Source organism: Mirounga leonina, unplaced genomic scaffold, assembly GCF_011800145.1.
Source record: "Mirounga leonina isolate KUSES-001 unplaced genomic scaffold, KU_Mleo_1.0 Mir_96, whole genome shotgun sequence".
Lineage (NCBI taxonomy): Eukaryota > Metazoa > Chordata > Mammalia > Carnivora > Phocidae > Mirounga > Mirounga leonina.
This window is the reverse complement of record NW_023270871.1, coordinates 5,639,629-5,660,820: the sequence shown is the minus strand read 5'-3', so window position 1 is coordinate 5,660,820 and position 21,192 is coordinate 5,639,629. Positions and strand designations below refer to the sequence as shown.

Sequence of the window (21,192 nt, the reverse complement as noted above, 5' to 3'; positions counted from 1 at the left end):
CCCCGTACTCTCCTCCCCCCATACAAATGTGACTTTGAGTCCACCTTACACCCAGATCTTGGTTTCTCAATATCATTCGCCATTAAGTGGATCCAAGGCTTTGTCCTGTTGTAACTTTTTTTCTAAATTTGACATCACTTCAAAATAAAACAATTTAAAGAGTCCAATTTAAAAGGATGTAGACGATGACCTGAAACCCAAAAATCACACAAGTTTTCCAAAACTGATGATACGGGAACTCAGACTGAGTGTATTTATTTATTATAATCTCCAAAATAATTTCAGTTGGTACAACTGCTTCTTAAAACTGTATCACTACCAGGCTCAGAATTTAATTACAACCAAGCAATTCACAAAAACATTTTAAGCAACAAAACATGCTTAGTATTTCCTTGAGAAAGGTCCTTCAAATGTGTACAGCATCACTGGGTGTTACACAAAAGCGCAAGAAGGTTACCCTCACGTGTCCAAGTTCTGCACTCCTTATGTTGTTAAACTCTTACGGCATCTGTGATACTTCCACATCTCGAAGGCCTTCATGGTGCAACCTGCCTTCCTCTTAAATTTTAAAGGATACTCTAGATCATTCCTTAGGAAAGTAAAACTATGAACACTTGAAGAGGGAAAACAACAAACAAGTTGCTTAGACTCCTTTTATATTATACACTTCAATTATGGGTTATTTATTCGGACTTTTACAAATTTGTTATATTTTTAAAAGTATCAGTGGGGACAAAAGTAGAAAAAATATTTTAACCAGCAGGTTAGCTTCTCCCGAAATCACAGTTTTCTGGATAAATACATGTAGCATCACTAAAAATTTTTCACTATGTATTACACATAGCTTTGAAAGAACTTTAATATTTTGGACTATAATGTTCATGTCTTAAAATAGTATTTTGCTTTATTCCTTTTATAATATTAAACTATTTCTTTTAAAAATTTATATATTTTTTTTTATAGCTATGAGTCTCACTGTATTTTCCACACCTTGGCCTGAACTTGTTTATGAAAAAAATCTAACATCTGCAACTTCAGCTGGTTATACTGGGAAGAAGGGGGTTACTATAATTTTATTATACCTTGTATTAACAACAAACCTTCTCACAGAGAAGAAAATACTTTAAATACCTTAAGTCATATTTACAACGATAAAATTCACATTTCATGCTTTAGTGAGACACTTAAATCACAAGATAGTCCTCGTAGTTTATTGGAATAGAGCCCTTCCGTACCTGGCCTTCTGCTGTATGCCAGATATAAAGCTCTGGATGTTACGAAAATAGCAAAACTTATGCCATCCTCCTATCAAGTAGAAAAACTGAGGGTAGATCTTCCCAGCCAACAAGTGGTGACAGAAATCCTGTGTCATAGTGAAGTGAAAACCAATGTGCTTCAGACCCTGGGTCCCCTATGAATGAACTGGATTGTTTGCAAAGTGCTGAAGAGCCCAGATGTTCTTTAATGTGAGTTGAAGGACAAAACAGCCCTTCTGCGCACAGCGAAAACACTTCATTTATGTGTCTATTGCACAGGATTTTATATGCTTCCAGAAATAGCAGAAATAGTGCTGTACTTCTTTCCTTAGCTACTATATACATTTTTCTGATAAGTTCAGTGTTTCACTGGGAAATGTCACTTGCAGAGAGTTCCCCTTGGGGGCAGGCCCAGACCTGCTACTCCCATTAACCTCGTCCACCAGTAACACACTCTCTGAGTCCTGCCCCTGGGAGGAGTCCGAGGTTTCTGATATTCGCAAAGTCCTCAGGGAGGTGGTGTCTGCCTGGACCGGGCTCGTGGCAGGTACACCCGGAAGCAGGTTCCGGCCGCCAAGGCCATTTTCACTGAGGTCCGGCATGTAGAGGAGGGTCTGAGATGTGCTGCTGATCTCCCTCAGCTCTCGGGAGAGGAAGGAGCGGGAGTGGCCAGACATGGCGGAAGATGTCCTTCTGCCGTCTGAGCAGTGCTGTCCCGAACGGTCCCTGCGGGACCCGCCGATGCGGCAGAAGAGGCACTTGATCTTCTCTATTGCTTTGCTGAGCACGGTCTTCCGCAGAAGGATATAGATCCAGGGGTCCAGGATGGGGTTCACAGCAGCAATTCGGATGGCCTGCAAGTCTGGGTTTTTGCTGATTTCTTGCACCAAACGTGGCTGATATAACTGGTTGATGAACACCCGTACCTGCATAAATGAGATGCCCATGTTTAGATTTTGTCATGAATCAACCGGGGAAATAGTTGCATCAGTGTCTAACCCAGTAACGTTAGCTAGCTGCCCTCTTTTCTATTAATAAGTGCCGAGTAAGAGCAGCTTACACAATAAGCCTCAGAAAAACCGGTAATTGTGTAATCACATTTGTTTTGAGTTAGTGTAACTTTAATATTTCTGTAACTATCTTATGAGTATCTTCCTTCAATCAAAGATGGTATACAAAAATGCAATGTATATATAGGCAACACATGCATAAAGTGTCCTTGAGAAACATTTTATTAACTTCATTTTTGTGAGTGCTTTTAAGTTTTTGCAATTCAAATGAAGTATCTTCCCCTCCTCCACAGCCATCAATTTCCCTTATGCCAGTTGCCTTTTAATTTTTCTAATTTTATTAATTTTTCTTAAAGATTTTATTTATTTGCCTGAGAGAGAGAGAGCACAAGGAGGCAGAGCGGTGGGCAGAGGGAGAAGCAGAGTCCCTGCTGAGCAGGGTGCCCGATGCAGGGCTCGACCCCAGGAGTCCCTCCACTTGCCTTTTTATATATGTAAATGAAACGCATTTTGTAAGTCAACTAACCATCCAATCATCCCAGGAAAGTCCAGAGATTCCTTTATTATTATAAAGTCCAGTAAGAATACACTGGAAACTTTTAAACCACTATCTGAATCTCCTATCATCCAGTATGACTAGAGAATAGTTTCCATTTTCTCTAGAGTCTGTTTCCCAGTTACAGTAATCCCCTAGTGTTACTAAGTCTTCCTTCAAACACCTCTTCCAGTCTTTTCCCTCGCACTGCGTTTCTCACCTGGATTATTGCATCCGCCACCCAAGTAGCTTTCCCACCGCCAATTCCTCTCCTCTCCAATCCATCCTCCAAACCGCCACCAGAGGATTCTGTCTAGAAAGCAGATCTGACTGTGCTGCTCAATTGCTAAACCTTCCTTCTCCCTGCTGCTTGCAAACTCTAGTTTTGCTCAACAACTGTCACTCCCTCTCCCTCTGCCTCCCTGCTTATGCTCTCTCTTTCTCAAATAAATAAAAAAAATAAAATCTTAAAAAAAACCCACCCGTCCCTCCTTTGTGTCCTATAGCATTTGAGCCAGTAAATAGCCAAGTGCTGAGAGCACCTCTGCACAGACCAGTAGGGAAGACAGCTGGTTCTACCGCGGTTTGAGCTGTTCACGGCAAAAGGCACGTCTGCCAGCCCACCACAGGACGGGTAGGCATAAATGAAGGGAACACAAGGAGACCCTAACAACCTGTTTGCTAGTTTGGAGTCTTATTTTTGGCAGTTCACAAATTTTGCTCTTATTATAATCACTTAGTGACTCATATTCTTTCACGCATTTAATCATGTAAGAGTAGGCACTTATTGTGTGTTAGGCGTTGCGGTAAGTCTGGCCACAAAAAGTTGCATTAAATACCACAGACTTCTTGAAGGCAGGGTAACCTACAGTGCAGAAGACAGGAAGGAGAACCAGCTGTGGCTGCAAGGTGATTAAATGAAACGGGAGAAGAATCTAAGGGGGCACGACTAATCCAGAGCAGGAGGGGAGAACATCAGAGGATTCCTCCTGCAGGAGGAGGGAGCTTGTCTGGAGTTTTTGATGGATGAGGGGGAGTTTGCTAAATTTAGAAGGAAGGACATAGCATTTCAAATAGAGGTAATTCCATGTGTAAAGTCATGGAAGAATGAAATGATATGCCAACTTCTGGGAACTTCAAATGATTTAATGAAGAGAGCATGAATTTATGTAAACTTAAGGATGACTATATTTTACTCCTTAGAGGAAAAAGCACTTGCTAAATGTACACTCTTAAATTTACTTATATTAATTTTTTTTAGATTTTATTTATTTATTTGACAGAACGAGAGAGAGAGAGAGAGAGAGAGAGAGAGTACAAGTAGGGAGAACAGCAGAGGGAGAGGGAGAAGCAGACTCTCCACAGAGTAGGGAGCCCTATGTGGGGCTCGATCCTGGGACCCAGGGATCATGACCTGAGCTGAAGGCAGTCACTCAACCGACTGAGCTACCCAGGTGCCTCTTAAATTTACTCTTAGAGTATTATTGTCTAAATCTTACTTCTAATTCCACTAGGATTTTTATAGAAAGATCTCACCTCACATAAAAAGTGGTTTTAAGATAATTGACCTCTGTCTTTAGCAATTATTTAATAATTATCACTTGCCTGTAGTAATTATTTTAAGTTAGAGAGAAGTAAGAGCGGAGTCTCAGCCAAGGAGGATGCATAAAAACCATAAAAAGGAAAAGGAACTCAGAGAAGCAGAGCTGGAGCCATTTAACTAGGGGCAAATATCTCTAACTTTAACAAGACTTGAGGACATTGCTACTTTACCATATAGTATAATAATTAATACTTATGGTGTATCAATCACCATGAAACAGAAGGGATATTTTAGAAAGATTTATAACAGTTTAGATAAGCCTAAAATGAAGGAAATAAATCTGCAAAACTCAACTCATGAGAAACTTGTTTCTAGATGAAGCTAGATCAGTGAGGTGTAACCGTACTTCTATTTCTTCCTTAGTGGGAATTCAGACCTTGATCAGCTCAGGTCCATAGTCCTTTTCTAAGAAGTTATTGTTTCTCATTTGTGGTTATTTTGTTGTTATTCATTTGGTTTTTTGTTTGTTTTGTTTTGTTTTTGGTTGCAAAACCTGACCTAAACTTATTTCGGCAGTAAAACCTGAACTGAACTAGGTAGTGAGGCTATTTGCAGTTTATTTATTCTACTGAGTATAAGTATTCCTGTGTTTTGCTTCAGAGATATTGTCCCAATTATATATTATACAGTATATTACTAAAGTGGTTTTCTAAAAGCCAAGAAATTCTGAATTCTAAAACACCTCTGGCCCTAAATGTTTTGGATAAGGGATTATGATCCTGTAAATCTCACAGAATAAAGTAAGATGGTCAAATGGCTCTCACTAGCATGAAATTAATATGGATCTCTGGAAGATAGCTAAATCAAAAGTGAACTAGAATAACAGAAGTATATGATGTCTTAAAAGACTTTCAGAAACTGCTTGGATAAGTGATACTAACAAGACAAAGCAGGATTGATTGCCTATCTTTATAAAAAAACTAGTGAAGCAAAGCATTTTGGTTTCTTCTTACCCTAATCTTTATTGAGGCACTGAGCTGTGTTTGGTCTACAGGCCTTTTCTCAGATGAAGTGTTACCAAGACCTGAAGGTTTTGAGGAACTTATCAAGCCACCCTGTCGGTGGCTGATTCCGGTCTGGGCCCCAGGTCTCCCGATGAATCCCATGTTGTTTTTTTTCTGTTCTACAGGCTGGCTGGCTTTCTGTTTAAGAACTATTTCCTGACAGGGCGCCTGGGTGGCTCAGATGTTAAGTGTCTGTCTTCGGCTCAGGTCATGATCCCAGGGTCCTGGGATCGAGTCCCGCATCGGGCTCTCTGCTCCTTGGGAGCCTGCTTCTCCCTCTGCCTCTCTCTCTCTGTCTCTCATGAATAAATAAATAAAATCTTTAAAAAAAAAAAAAAAAAAAAGAACTATTTCCTGACAATGGAATCACTGGTACAAAGCATGAGGTTACTATATTACTCATATCACCTACTGTGTTCCTAAGGGTAAAAGAAATAATGGACTTAAATCTGTTAGTATCAGGCCTTCCCTGCGTGTAGCCTTTAGGAAAAAAACCTAGGCAGGGTCTGTGAGAATTTGAAACTTGTAGCCTCTAGGTGGCGGTGTTGCTCCACCTGGGAGTTTTTGCTCCACAGGTTCTCCCTAAGCAGCAGTCTGCAGCCATCTCCGAGACCCTCTTTTGGAACAGAACCTTGGTTAAGTCTGAACTTTGCATTTCTTAGATTTTTAACATTGAAATCTTTTGTTGCTGGTTGCCTCTCCCACCCGTACCTCAAAAGAAACAGGATTACTTCTGAAACGAGGAAAATTTTTGAATGGTTGAAATGGATATAAAAGGAATGAAATCTGTAGCTATTTACAGGAATGTACTAGGTGTTAGCATTTTATTTTAAAATTTCTATGACGTTTTAGAAAAGCCAGAGAGTTGTAAAAAATTAATAATTGGGCTTTCGTAAGCCAAGGTGATGAGAGGCAAGGAAAGCATCACATCAATCTGTGTCTTACTTCATCCACGGCCCTAGTTGATTTTGACTTGTGTCCAAGGGAATGAAGGAAGCCCTATTTTAGAGTTCCATGGGTGTGTGTGTGTGTGTGTGTGTGTGTGTGTGTACAAGCTTACAATTAATATAAGCCACTGAGCCTGGTCACTTAATGTCATTTTAGCAAAGGGGAGCCCATAAGGTAGCAATAAAGACGAATATGAAAAGCAACATTTCAAGTTCAGGTAAAAACATTTGCAAAAGTTGGTCAAATTGTTTGAAAAAAACAAATCAACACAAACCAGTTTTCCTTTGCAGCGTGTCCTCATTGGAGATTGACTTGAGGTGGAGAAAAAGACAAAAATGAACAAAAGCTCCATGCACTCCATAATGTTTTAAAAAGTCTAGCAATGTCTGCCTCACTTTAAAAGGCTACTTGGTTTGCTCTCCCCAAAGCAGGGATAGGAATATCCACAGCAGTAGTTCAATGTCATGTGGGGAGGAGAAAGCACTTTTCTGGAATTCCTGTCCAACAGGCCTTGTATGTACGTTCAGGCAGTTTTCAGTGCTGGAAGAGTGTGATAAAACAGAACTTCTGCATTGGGGGAAAAAGACACCTTAAAACACTTCACTGGATACAAACAACATATATACTCTCTTGCAATTTTAAAAGCGAATCTATTTTTTAGGAGCCGCAGATTTGTGCGTGTGGTTTATCTTTAACACTGGCAGACATTACCGTATTCTAAAGTGCTTGAAGATGACTAGAGATTAGGACTCAGGAGCACTGGAACATAACTTGGAGAAAATATGATAAATTCAAAACAAGGTGTGAGGACAGGAGAGCTATCAGGGGGGCTGTATGTTGTAGAGGTACTCGCACACGCTCTGAATCAAACAAACCTGTTTTCAAATCCTGGCTCTGCTCCTTCTAATTAACGTGCGGATGATGAAAGTGCTTTGTATGATGCCTGGCACACAACATACATGTCTGCTGTCCTTGCTTTCTTGGTAACCCATACATGGAAGCTTGGCTACTGTGGAATATAGGAATAATTTCAAAACCACAGCTTAGAAGTAGCTTTGGGGTGTAAAGGATTTGGTATCAAAAACATGTACTTCCTATGTAAGTAAAACCTGTTAGCAGGGAATGTCTAATTGAAAAAGCATGTTGAAACTTTGATGAGACTGATTTAGTCACTGACTGTCAAAGTACAAATGCTTTCCAATAAATGACAAGATCCTAGAGCGGGATTTGTGTGTGCTGTGTGTTCTGTTCCAAGAACATAAATGGAATTATCTGTGTGTGCTCAGTTATCTAACTGTCCTGTGAAGAATCCAAAATCGACACAGCTGTTACTAGAAATTCTTCCCACTTTTTTTTTAATGACCAAAAAAAAAAAAAATCTTTAAGTAAAGGATAGTGGAAAGAGGTCTTGCCCATGTGATGGTGTAAGAGTGCTCCGTTCTCCTTCCCTCTGGGTCACTAACTAGCTATTTACTGCAGGCAAATTACTTAATCTCTACACGTCTGTCTCCACACTGAAAATATATTTCTGAAGTTGTGTTTTGTTTTTTTTTTTCTTTACTTGAACTTTCAATATTCTAATGGGAGATTACAAGAATCACTTCGTCTCTGGGGGGAAAGATCTTGTTAGTAGATGTTCCATAAAACCGAGCCTTGGAAGGTCAGCAAAGCATGGTGTAAAAGTCCATGAGACTGGGATCCCCCCCAGCCCCCCAGCAAGTTGCAGAAGGATAGAAATTCTTCATGTGCCTTTGAGAAGACTGAGGAGCAGAGTGAAAATATTGGCTAGCCCTGCTTTCTTCACGAGTCAGACAAGATGCTGGAGGTGGGAATCCCTTTCATATGCTACTCTGCAGGGTTCAAGGTTCTAGCACTAACTCGGTCAGCAATTCCGTGCTTATGACTAAAACACCACTTTCAGGAACTGCTGCGTTTTTAACTTAGCCAAATTTATTTGAAAACTAATCCAACCCTTCAGGTTCTGCTGTAAGAGTACTCGAATTTATGGCATCACTCTTATGCCTTTAACTGATTTGTACTCATCTGAAATCCCATCAGATGACTCCACTTCCAGTTTGCCTCCGGTAAACAGAAGTCTATCTTTTTCCAGTTTTCCTCTGCTCTAATAAATCTCTCTTGATTGAATGCTGGTGAAGGCTTTATAGAGACAACTGGTTTATAGTAAACAACCAAATAAACACTCACAGGAAGCTATTTTTCTAAAGATCAATGTTTTACTTGTCCAAGGCAGAAGATGAATCAAACTGGCCATTCTACCCCTACCAGAGATGAATCCTTGTTATTTCAGAGTAAGAAGAAAGAAAGTAAGAGAAGGAAGTAAGCGGTAAATATGACCTCGGCTTGCCTATGCAAGGGAGAAAATGCCTTTTCAAATCCTACAGCGTTCACTGTTCAGTCCTGAGGCAAAATATTTGATTTTAATTGTTATCTCGACATTAGTAACTGTAAAATTGGGCACCAGAAGTTGATCTAGCTATAGTATTTAACACTGGGACCTTAGGAGGCTGTCTTGTTTGCATATTTCTGAAGAATTCAATCCCTTTTATATTTATCTTACGTGTAGACGCTTTCATTTCTTCAGCTTTTTCTGTGTTTAAAAAACCAGAGACTGGTTTTAAATGGAAGAATAGGCAAAATGACAAGAACCACCTTCCCACCAAATCTTGTCATGTAATGTTCCTTGTCAAATGTACTTATGAACCTTCTCTGTTCATTTTAGAAAATTTCTCAAGTTTAGCACAGTTTCTTATATCCATGATTAATTTCCCAAGCTTTCTCAAATTTCCATTCCAAGCTCTATTTATGAGACATGTGTTTTGGATAACAAATTAAAATTTACTTTTTTCTATGAACCTCAGTATCAAGTGCCCTGTAAGAGCCACTGTAGTTTTTCTTCCCTGGTGTCCAAAAGACAAAATTTGGCTGCTTGTTAACCTTATACAATGTGTCAAGCTTTCTGAAACTCCAAGGAAACTCTGTTTGCTCTATTAGCCTTTCGGAAGCATTTTAAGTGTTTTGAAGGATTTGATTTTCCTCAAATAGGATTAGCAACCAACTTGATTTGATAAAGGTAAAAAACGCGCTTCATTAGTTTCCTTGGAACTGCAGATAGGTCCGACTGCTTTAAATGTCAGGGTTCAGAAACTTTCAACTTAAAGTTACAATCTGAATATGAGAAACATTAAAATACAAGAAACTCGTAAAAGTAAGCCAAGGAAGACTATAGTTATGGGTAAATTCCCCTTTTAACTCTTTCAGTAACAGCCGAACTGTGGGTGGATGGGTAGTATAATGACCTCCTTGATTATCATTAATTTACAACTAAATTGATTCTGTAATTAGAGTCTGGTAGCCAGAACTAAAGGCTAAACACTGAAGCTACTATTACTTGTATGATTCCTTATTACTTACAAAGGCACATGAGTACTTTACTATGATTACTTCTTAGCTGAGCCAGTTTCAATTTTCAGAGTAAAATTACTTAGTATCTACTGTACGTTACTGACTTTATATAATAGTGGATAGTATTTGTTAGTTAAAATGTGGCTAATTTGCAGACTACAAGTATAGCTCCTATAGTTTCTTGCCTCTAGCTTCTCAAATAACTTCAAAGGCTTTGTGATAAATGGCCCCATACCACAGGGGCAGGTCCACTTCAGCCCATAAAATGAATGAAGTTTTTTATGCCTCTCTAGATGCTCCAAGAAAACAATTCACCTGTCACTGTGCAATCAATCATCAACAGCTTCATATGCTTACCTTCATATTTTAGAAGTATGTGCATGTTGCTGAACTAGCTGTAATGCTAGTTCCTTAAAGTGGATGTTCTTCTGTACATAACAGCCTTTCACTTTGTCATTTACTGTTCTGTAAAACATAAGGTGCAGCCAGAGAAAGGAGCCCTAGGAGGAGCAGGGTTGTTTCTTCCAAAATCTCACTGTATTCTGAGTTGCCATTACAGACAGTAAAATATATTTATGTGGCTCAAGTGTGACTTAACTCGGTAAATTATATTGGGTCCTGGAACGGTTTAAAGGCCGTTCTGGCCAATTATATTTATTTCTGTTTATACAAATTGTCAAGAAGCTACTGTATGCTGGCTCTCATCTAAGTTCCTTTCATTTACACTCACTTTTATCAGAGATACAATATTTTTATATGAAAGATCCCTGGACCATATTAGTAAGAGAAAGAAAGGAAGAATAGCTCATTACATTTATTTTCTCTTGTTCCCAATCAGCAGAAGAAAGAAAAGTCCTCTCTTTTTGAGTTGGTAGTTTAGAATTTCTAGAAATACAGTGTTTTGAAAGATGGAAAAACTCAGAACCTGTTGCTTTCAAGAGAAACTCTGGAGAAGGTGTTGTGTGCATAAGCCCATCAGTTTCTGGTGCATTCTGGTTTAATGACAGGCAAAGTAGAGAACTAGGTGAGTTTTCAGCCTTTCTGCTTATAACATTTTAAAAGCTAATCCAAAGGCAATTTTAAAGAAGGCGGTGTCCTAAAAGTGAAGTGTGCCAAAACTCAAATGCACACACTGTACGAAGGCCAAAATTAGAAATGTTCTAGGAGTGAGACATGATGTAATATTATGTGAACAGGGTTTGGAGTCAGGTGGGTCTGAGGTTCATCACAAGCTGCAGGGTTTTGGCTTGGCAGTAACTAGATCACCATCTCTAAAGCTTCCTTTCTTTAGAGTGGCACAGTACCTCTCACAGTTGTTGAGAATGCAAGTTCAATAACCCGTGTACATCAGCCGGCCCTTCATAGGCCCCTTGAGAATCCTGGCTTTCCTGGTCCCAAGAAAGAATGAAGGAACCTGACTCTGGGCCGTGCCCTAGTAGGAACTGTGACCCCCACCTGCAGTGCACACAGCATGGTAAAGAGCAGGGAACCTAGCCTGACAGTGTAGTTCTGCTAGATTATTTTAAGCAAGTCACGCCCTGTGTCATGTGAGGGCGTCAGACTAGACCGAAACGCATCCAATCTCTCTAGCTCTAAACTGCTACATAATCTATCAAAACAAACAAACAAACCAAAAGGAAAAAAAAAAAAAAAAAAACCCATGCCTAAATCAAAGCACCAAAAACCCACTGCCCTAAGGAATGGTGTATAACAAAGAGATTACCACCCGGAGGTTTCGGGCTTCTGCGGTTCACTGTGGAGGACTTAAGTCACACTACAGCGGTTTCCCCTCCACATCTGACAGAGTGGCAGGTGTTCTCGGAAGGCTCAAGGCCAATGTCAGGCAGCAAGGGGTAGGGGCTGTCCCGGGAGAGAAAGGAGGAAACCAGGCTTTCGGAGAAAGAAACTCGGGGGCCTAGGAGAAAAGCACCTGCTACATCTCACTGGGGAGGTTGGCCTGCTCTGTGAGAAGCCGAGGGTCGAAAGCCCAGCCTGGACCTGGAGGACAAGTTCACCGTCAAGGCACAAGAGGGAACAGAGGAAGCGGTAGACGGAGAAGGGAGGTGGATGTGGGGAGAGGGCCCAGAAGGGCCCCCTTCCCGGGAAGCCACTCACCACGAGCGGGATGGAGCAGATGAGCACCACCAGGGAGGTGGCGATGAGTAAGATGACCATCTGGATCTCGGCGCCCGCTATTCCGCGGAAACTCCGGCGGCGGCGAAAGTCGCTGAGGCGCGGCAGGGCGGGGGAGGCGGCGGTCGGGTTGCTCCGGCAGTGGGCCCAGGGCACCGCGACGGGGCCCGCCGCGTGGTGCTGCTCGGTGCCCAGCGAGGTGCGGCGCATGAACTGGCGGTGCATGCGGAGCAGCGCACCGCACACCAGCACGTTGCAGAGCACGGTGGCGAGAATGAGGAAGGAGCTGAAGCCCGCGTACATGTAGGAGAAGGCGGCGTGCGCCGTCACGTTGGTGGTCCAGTCAATGAAGCACCAGGTGTCCGGGTACTGCAGCCGCGAGCTGCCCAGGCCCATGTTGGGCAGCGCGCAGAAGAGCACGTTGGACGCATAGACCGCGACGAGCGTGAGGCCGGCCAGCCGCTTGTCCACGTAGTGGCTGTAGAAGTAGGCGTGGTTGATGGCCAGGTAGCGCTCGATACTCATGGCACAGATGATGCTGAGGCCGGACAGGCTGAAGAAGAGCAGGATGAAGGTGCTGTACTCGCAGAGTGCTTCGCCTCCGGGCCACTGGCCCTTCATGTACGTGGCGATGGTCACCGGGCTCACCAGCAACGTGCCCAGCAGGTCGGTGACGGCCAGCCCGCACACCAACGTATAGAAGGTCGTCTCCTTCTGCTCCTTGCGCGACTTGCACAGCACCACGATGGCCACCAGGTTGCCCACTACCCCGAAGATGAACATCACCGCCGGGATGGTCACCGGGCTGTTCGGACGGTCAGGGGTAGAGGAGGCGGACGCATTGACCCCAGGAGTGGACATGGTGGTGGCCCTCGGTACGCAGCCTTGGAGTTCGAGGCTGGGTCTGGGGATGGTAGGAAAGACAAAGGCCCGGTGAGCGGAAACGACCACTTGCAAGGTGTCAGACCCGCGCCCAAGAAACAATATGCTGATGAGACAAGAGGAATAACTGGATCCTGCATCGTGGATTGTAGCTACCGAAATCGCCAGGCTCCGGATACGTCCTGCCAGAAGCACCACTCTCCTGCCATTGGTATTTGTCAGTTGATACTGCCATTCTTTCCTCCTCCCCCAGCCCAACTGTCTCCACTGCCAAAATGAACAAGACCTATCTCTAGGGATAAGTGAGTGGTTCGCTCTTATTCCCGACAGATTCTGAGTCAATAAAATCCTCACTCAAAACAAGTTTCGGAAGGCGGTTTGGAAAGCGCACTCGCTCCTCCCGGGCTCGGCTCGAGGAGCGCCCGCCCACCGCTCTCGGCCCAGTGCCCCCAAACCCTCATCTTACCTGTGGGAGCCGCGGCGGTGGCGGCCGCGGAGGACCCCAGGGTCAAGACTCCGATGTCCACCACACGCCTCCAACCTGCCCTCGGTCTCGCCCGCTCGGTGTGGAGCTTGCCAAGCCTTTGTCTTCTCAGAGCCGGGTCTCTGCGGCTGCCAATTTTCCGGAACTGGGGTCAGAATGGCAAGCTTTCGAACACCTGGCAGAACCAGAAGGGTAGCGGGATGGGTCAATGCAACCTGATCTTGGATTTCTTTCTTTCTTTTCTTTTTCTTTCTTCTTCTTCTTTTTTTCTTCCGTACCTTCAAAGACGGGACCAAACTTTGAGGAGCTCGCAGGTCCGGTCCCCGGGCGGACAGCGCGCAGGTGTGGGGCCGCGCGCGCAGGTGGCACGGAGCCTCAGTCCCGGATTCGGGCCGCCCTGCTCCTCAGCCCTGGGCAGCACGGGCGGCTATCGGGGCTGGCGGCTGCCACTGAGGCTGCTTCCGACGCCCCGGGGGCGGTGTAAGGTCCGCTCGGCCTGAGGCTCTGACCTGGGATCTTTCATCTTCTTCCTCTTGGCTGCCGGGTTCGAGCTCCGCTCTCGCCCTTCCAGCCTCTGTACAAACTTTTCTCCTGCTCCAAGTTTCCCTGGTGGAGGCGGGGACACACGGTGCGCGGCCCGGAGACCCATTGGCCGGCCGGGAAGGGGGCGGGGCGTGTCTTTCGTCCTCGGCGCCGCGAGGCCGCGCGCCGGGCCGGGAGGCGGGGCTCCGAGCTGCGTGCGAGGGCCGGCTCCCCGCGGCTTGCCCCGCCTCCTCGGGGCTGGGGTCGCGAAGACCTGGGCGCGCGCCTCAGCCTGGTGCGCCGAGTGCCGCCGTCGGCGGGGACCCTGGGAGGCCCTGGTGCTCTTAGCCACTCCGAACTCGGCTTCCAGAGGGAGCTAACTCTGAAACCAGCATCTCTTCTCCCCCATTGCCTCCCGCTCCGAGTGAGCTATTTCTCGCACCTTCTGCACGTGGATCTCAACACCTGGGCGCTGGGAAAGGAGGTCGACTGCTTTAGAACTCCACCTCGGAGCGGCCCAGGTGTGTGTGCGCGCGCGCGCGCGGCCCCGGGGGAGGTAGGGTGGAGAGGTGCGGTGCGCGCGCGCGGCCCCGGGTTCGAAGTCGGGAGAGCGCAGCGGACGGGGCGGGTGGATGGGCGGGCGCGGGCCAGGTTTGGGCAGGGGAAACAACGAAGAATTTATCCTTCGAAAGTTATCACAGTCCAGCCAGGAAATTAGTTGGTTGGCAGTGCCCGGGCTGTGGGCTTCGCTCTGTTGGGCATCCCCGGGCAAAAAAAAAAAAAAAAAAAAAAAAAAGGAAAGAAAAAAGAGAGAGACGGGACCACAGCCTCACCCGACGCTGGTGGCGGAGCCCTGCGTTGGTGGAGACATGACCCGCAGGTACCACGTGGGAGAGTAGGGTGGGAGGGCTGTGTAACCGCGGAGATCTTTCTCCTCCTCCTGGGAACTACTCCTCCCAGTAAGAGCCTTGGCCCTGTTGTCTTCACGTTGGATACTTTCACCACGAATCCTTTGAACGGCTGGCAGATGGAGGGTGCGACGGGGAGTTGAAAGTTTTTCCAGTGAAGGAATTCAGCAGTCATTATCTCCACGATTAACTTGGAACCGCCTCATTGCTCTACCTTTTTTTAATTTAAGTAACAGTTTGATTTATTTGGTGGTGGGAACAGTGTTTTTGTAAACTCATTATTCACTTCTTTGTACTCTGGTTTCTAAAATCAGGACTGAAAACAAAAAAGAAACGATTGCAAAACTCCATGGTGTAATTATAACTGCTTCGCCGTTTTTTTGTTTTGTTTTGTTTTTTTAAACCATTAAGAGATTTTGTGGGCCTTTTAAATTCCTAGAAAAATCTGTTTCCGAGGGCCGGATACATGCATTTTAACATATTGCATCTCCTTATAGATTAAGCAAATAACTCGATTCTTTTATGTGATAAGCGGGTATTCATTCCTTAAATGTTATTTCATGAATAAACAAACCTCCTAAGAATTGATCTGGTTCTCCTGTTACTGTCAAATGGCACAGTAACAAATGAGCAGTAGGAGAACCAGAGAGGGCATTCCAGACTTCAGCTAATTACAGGACATGAAATACTTGGAATCACTCTTAAAGATACCATATGGATATATTAATATAGCATTATTCTATTGTTTATGCTATTTCCTCATGAATATCAGCGATTTGGAAGGAATCTCTAAAAATAATTGCTGGCAATTGGTCAGTTTCTCAGTCTTCTCTCAATCACCCTAATAACCACTTCTGTTGTCTATGCTTTCTTTGAGTAGTAACCTCTAGGGTTGGTTGTGTCAGCACTGAAAACAAGTCAACACTAGAAAAAGGAAACTGCAGACCCTACCCCCCTTCTTCCCTAACCACATTATATCACCATTACCCTGTCAGGTGGTTATCAGTAAATATATGAAGGGGAGGGTGGGGAGTTCCACTTACACTCATTTTATGTTAATAAAAATATTTTTTCCAGTTTTCTTTCCATTTGAAGTTTCTCAAATGGAAAACAGGATTGGTACTTGTTAAATTTTTTTTTTTTAAGACTTTATTTATTTGTCAGAGGGAGAGAGAGAAAGAGAGTACACAAGCAGGGGGAGTGACAGGCAGAGGGAGAAGCAGGCTCCCCGCTGAGCAAGGAGCCCAATGCAGGGCTCCATCCCGGGACCGGGACCGTGGGATCATGAGCTGAGCCGAAAGCAGATGTTTAACTGACTGAGCCATCCAGGCATCCTGGTACTTGTTAAATTTTTAAGGATGAAGAGTATATTAAATATAACAATTGAGGCACACTGCTGAAATGATTAGTGAGGTTACAGGTTTTAGCATGTCATTGATAAGCTGGGCTTCTTATCAATGGAACTATCTTTTTTTACTGGTCCTTTAAATTTTCTTTCCACAGTAGTTCTAGGAAGATTGATATAGCTGAGAAACCAGGACAGCAGATGAAAAAAATTTAATGAGATTTACCTGTACCCTCTTTTGGTGTGTGATTCTTAAAGCTTAAGTTTAGCCTTCAGAAGTAGAATTTGAAGGTTAGGGAAACAATTATTTTATTTTCTTAATTTGGAAAACTGGGACATTGTAGTTCAATTGCCCTTACACTCTGCCAGGAATCTACATTGCAAAAGGAAATGAAGGATTTTCATGAACATGTAGACAGTTCTTGTCATTGTTTGTATATTTTAATGAAGAGATTTTTATTCTAAAAATTGTTTTCTATCCTCCCTTGCAGTTTTCACCTCAATTCCTACTTCTCTGCATTGGAAGACCTGGGTTCAATTCTTTTTTTTTTTTTAAGATTTATTTATTTATTTGTCAGAGAAAGAGCGAAAGAGCATGAACAGGGGAAGCAGCAGGCAGAGGGAGAAGCAGGCTCCCCAAAGAGCAGGGAGCCCGATGCGGGACTCGATCCCAGGACACTGGGATCATGACCTGAGCCAAAGGCAGAGACGCTTAACCGACTGAGCCACCCAGGCGTCCCCTGGGTTCAATTCTTTAGAACTGTTGTTAAATCCTCTTTGGAGATTTGAACTAGTCTAAGAATTGCCTGAGTGATCAGTGTGATTGCTCTGTTTTAGCTAATTATTTGACTACCCTTTTGAGTAAATACCCGAGGGTGGGAACCTGTTTAAAAGCAAAGGCTGGGGCGCCTGGGTGGCTCAGTTGGTTAGGCGACTGCCTTCGGCTCAGGTCGTGATCCTGGAGTCCCGGGATCAAATCCCACATCAGGCTCCCTGCTCGGCGGGGAGTCTGCTTCTCCCTCTAACCCTACCCCTCTTGCGCTCTCTCTCACTCTCTCTCTCAAAAAAAAAAAAAAAAAAAAAAAAGCAAAGGCTGCTTGGAGGCAACCAACCACATTCCCTTTGACTAAGTTGAATCCTCCTTGGATCAAAGGAATGGGTAAGGAAGAGGTAAAAACTGGGAGGAAGGCAGCAGGATACATCAGATCTGGCCTGGATTGCTTCCTAAGCCTAACCTGGCCAGACCTTGGAGCATTCGTAAAGCAGTAACATTCACGTAGCAAATCTGAGCAAATTGTGTTTGCTGTCCCTCTTTCCTGACAGGCGATGTGAATACTAAAAACAGTGAAAAAGGCATCTGTCTGGTGCAAATAACACAGTGCCCTTGGACACATTTGCCTGCCATGTGTTCACCCAGTTGGTTCAGTGGATGACAAGTGTGGCATTAACCTGACCTTGGGCATGAGGAGAGGTCACCATTGTGATTGTGGCCCTCCAATGACTGCCCTCCCTTTTTAGTGGTATATTTCAAATGTGTGGTCCCCAATTATTACCATTTTCTGACGAATTTTAGGCTGAGTCTAGTGCCTGGAGTTTGTACACGTCAGTCCTGTGCTTAACTCGCCAACATCTTCTTGTGGTGATAAATTAACTGCTGTCAAGGCTGGTTGCCATCATCTGACTCCTTCAGGTTGCTTCCTTCTCCAGCGGTTTTACTTCTCAAAGTGATGGCTTTCTACCTTTTTTATTTTTCCCCTCTTTTTTCTCAAGTATTTCTACTGCACTGCCATTGTGGGTAGGCCAATGGGCAAAGAAAGCGGATTGATTACTTAGTGTTGCCCATTCTTGAGGATTTATGTGGAGAGGGAAAGCCTTACTAGTTCAGGAGTCTTTTCTATAGGAAGATGGACATTCTGATTTATATTTCAGTTTCTTCTCACACCCACCTATCTCTCTGAGGCATCAGTCTAGGCCAATTGAAAGGAGGAACCTGTGACTTGAGAGAATCCATTGCTTGAGTGTGTATGATGCTTAGTGAACCCCTGCAACAGAAGTTCAGAGCTCTTAATTGGGGAGCAGAGGGCAAAATGAAGTAGGATTTCCATTTGTTGAAATTCAAGCCAAAATTTAGTCTCTGGCCTGGCCTGCTCCTTGACCTCCAGCTTAATGGGTGTTAATCACAAAGCACGCTGAAGTTCCGAATCGAAACTCTACTGTAGTTTAAGAAGGTCTGGAGATATGAAAGTCTGAGGCAGGTCACCTTCTTCAAAGTAAATGAATTAGATGGACAGCTAATTTTACAGGAAAACTTAATCTTTTTTTTTTTTTTTTTAAGAGCTACAGTGTTTGATCTAACAAGAAATGAGATTAGATTATTCACATAAAAAAAGCAATTTTAAATATGATTTTCTGAGGCCAAGTTATTTTGAGTGTCTGTTTTCCTATAAGATAATAGATTATATATTAAAAAGAGCTATAAAATTTACCTAAAGCATTTTTGCAGAAAGATTCATTCATTGAATCTAATAGAAGAAAAGCAAGTACATTTTGAGGTTATCTCATGTGAGGGCAGAGCATCAACTATGGATTTTTTTCTCTCAATCATGAATTAGTATAAGGTATCAATTGTTAAGAAGTAAAAAATTTTGTGAAATTTTATTAGCTGAAAGAACAGGATATACTTCTCAAAATTGTCTTGCTGTGTTAATGATTTGTCTTCATCTCGATCATATTACACCAGTATTGCGTGTTTTTTAAAAGAACAGTGGCAGTGCATTGTCTAAAGTGCAATTCACTCCAAACTACATATGTTTAATTTAGACTTTATTGGTTTTTTAAAAATTATTTTATTTTTAAGTAATGTCTATACCCTATGTGGGGCTTGAACTCAAAACCCCGAGATCAAGAGTTGCATGCTCTACAGACCGAGCCAGCCAGGTGCCCCTAATTTAAACTTTGATAGCAGTTCTTACCTGAGTATTCTACCTATGGATTAAAATGCTTTTTTTGCTGCCAAACAAACTATAAAAAGAATTACTTAGTTTTGTCTTCCTTTTCCTGGCTTGCATCTCATCTTTTGTTTCCCAAATTGAACACTTTAAAAAAATCCCCCCAAAAGAAAAGAAATAAAATAGATTTTCCTCTTGAGGAGGAGGATATACGCTAGATAAGGTTTTTACCTGGACGCCCATAATTTTGGAGATCCTGTTTACAGACTCCTTTAGTTTCTTACAACTCTGTGCGGTCACCTGAACTTGAAGGTGTGGTGCTAGAAATGCCCATTTTATGAAGTGTCCATAAATCCTAGGTTGTCAGAGAAACTCCGGGGATCTCTCTTTTTGGCTGAGGTGGCAGACCGTTCAGTTTTTAACCCCAAAGCAAATCTTTTAGCTTTGCCAACATTGAGTCTTAACAGAGGAAAGGTTTAAAGATATATTTTTAAAATCTCAGTTATTTGTATTTTTCAAGGATTTTCCCTTGTTTTTTTTTTTTTTTTTTTTAAGATTTTATTTATTTGACAGAGACACAGCTAGAGAGCAAACACAAGCAAGGCGAGTGGGAGAGGGAGAAGCAGGCTTCCTGCAGAGCAGAGAGCCCGATGAGGGCTCCACCCCAGGACCCTGAGATCATGACCTGAGCAGAAGGCAGACACCTTAACGACTGAGCCACGTAGGAGTCCCTCCCTTGCAGTTTTTAAGGGCTAGTTTACTTTCTTAGGACCTCAACAAAATGTGTTTTTGCATTGACTTCTTTTCCCTTGCGTTTTTTTCTTTATTTTTTTTAAAGTTTTATTTATTTAAGTAATCTCTACACCCAGTGTGGGGCTCGAACTCACGACCCCAAGATCAAGAGTCAGATTTTCCTCCAACTGAGCCAGCCAGGCTCCCCTCCCGGTGTTTTTCTAAGATGAGATCTGTACAAGAGGGTTAGAGGGTTGCATCTGCTGTTTTACTGATTTGCACAAACACCACTCTTAGAGAAAGAGGCCTGAGATCTGTAGCTTTAGAAGAGCTGTAGTTACCAGAAATTCCTCTTTCAGGAATTTATCAGTTCTGCCCAAGTAACCCCTACACTGCTGTGTGGAGGTTTGTGGAGCTCTTGTTAATTTTTAGAAATTTGAGGGAATCATTTCCCTTGCAGAGCCAGTATCAAGTCTATAATCCCTGAGCTAATGTGTTAATTGTAGTGGCATTTTAAGCTTTGGGCAAATGCTAACATCTCATTTCCCCCTTCCATCCATAATAATGATAAAAGCTTTCCTATAATTCAAATGAAGGCTCACTGTTGAGAGATTTCCTTTACACATTCCCCCTCCTGCTCTGCAACAATGGGTCCCCACCACGCCTCCCGAGAATAGCCGTCCCCTGTTGAGCCTTAAATCCACAAACCCTGGGATCTAGACAACCAAGATTCTAGACACCTTCTGAAAGAAGCCAAGCAGATCTTTCCTTTTTCTTTTTCTCCCCACCCTTTCCATTTCCCTATCAACAATATCAATAGCTAACATTTATTAAGCACTTACCATGTACCAGGCAACGTGCACAGTGTTTTTGGTGAATTTTTTTACCTATGTTACAAATTAGGGTACTGAAACAGAGAAGTTAAGTAATTTTTTTTAAAAAGATTTTATTTTTAAGTAATCTGTACACTCAATGTGCGGCTCATACTCACAACCCCAAGATCAAGTTGCATGCTCCACTGACTGAGCCAGTCAGGCACCCCAATTTTTCAAGGTCACAGAGCTCATAAGTGCTGTGATGGAGAGTGCAAGTTATTGACCATTGAATTACAGAGTCTCCTTCCCCAGCACTGGGCAGGGGCCCACTCCTAAACACCTCAGCCCATCCCTTAAAAAACAAACAAAAAGGCTACCACATTTTAATAAAGGATACAGGTAAAACTTCTCTGAATAATAGTGGTATATTCAGTCTAAACACCTGCCATCCCTGTGCCCCCAAGAAGCAAGTGCAAAAAGCAGGAAGTAGAAAATTCACAGTTTCTGATTTGAGTTTATAGGCACTTATTTTAATTTTCTACTTTATGTGGAGTAGGTTATCACTTCTGCAACTTGCAAGGGGATCGATAACAATTTCTGACATTTAAATGATCGAATACTTCCTTTTTTTTTTTTTAACATTA

At 43.2% G+C, this 21,192-nt stretch overlaps 1 protein-coding gene and 1 long non-coding RNA gene across 4 annotated transcripts in view; one reads left to right on the top strand and one right to left on the bottom strand.

The window, feature by feature from the left end:
* Nucleotides 1-229: 229 nt before the first annotated feature.
* LOC118006386 (prostaglandin E2 receptor EP4 subtype) lies at nucleotides 230-13,865 on the bottom strand. Of its 2 annotated transcripts, XM_034999009.1 has the most exons (4): nucleotides 13,557-13,865; nucleotides 13,261-13,453; nucleotides 11,895-12,816; nucleotides 230-2,182 (listed from the first exon to the last, which is right to left on the bottom strand). In XM_034999009.1, the coding sequence occupies exons 3-4, from the start codon at nucleotides 12,771-12,773 to the stop codon at nucleotides 1,592-1,594; spliced, it is 1,470 nt and encodes a 489-aa protein (XP_034854900.1). In that variant the 5' UTR covers nucleotides 12,774-12,816; nucleotides 13,261-13,453; nucleotides 13,557-13,865; the 3' UTR covers nucleotides 230-1,591. The 2 variants fall into 2 exon arrangements, with proteins under 2 accessions (XP_034854900.1, XP_034854899.1); XM_034999008.1 differs by having other exon boundaries at nucleotides 13,261-13,865.
* Nucleotides 13,866-13,977: 112 nt separating this feature from the next.
* Nucleotides 13,978-21,192, top strand: part of LOC118006388 — a 105,950-nt gene continuing 98,735 nt past the window's right edge. For both annotated transcript variants that reach the window (XR_004678057.1, XR_004678058.1), the window contains exon 1: nucleotides 13,978-14,321. This is a non-coding gene — a long non-coding RNA (uncharacterized LOC118006388). The remainder of the gene's footprint in view (nucleotides 14,322-21,192) is intronic.

Excerpts from the sequence above, each read along its gene's own strand:
- LOC118006386 (XM_034999008.1), bottom strand. The coding sequence starts at position 12,773 with ATGTCCACTCCTGGGGTCAATGCGTCCGCCTCCTCTACCCCTGACCGT. Across the intron at positions 2,183-11,894 it reads TCTGCTCCATCCCGCTCGTG|GTACGGGTGTTCATCAACCA; the intron begins GTGAGTGGCTTC and ends TCATTTATGCAG.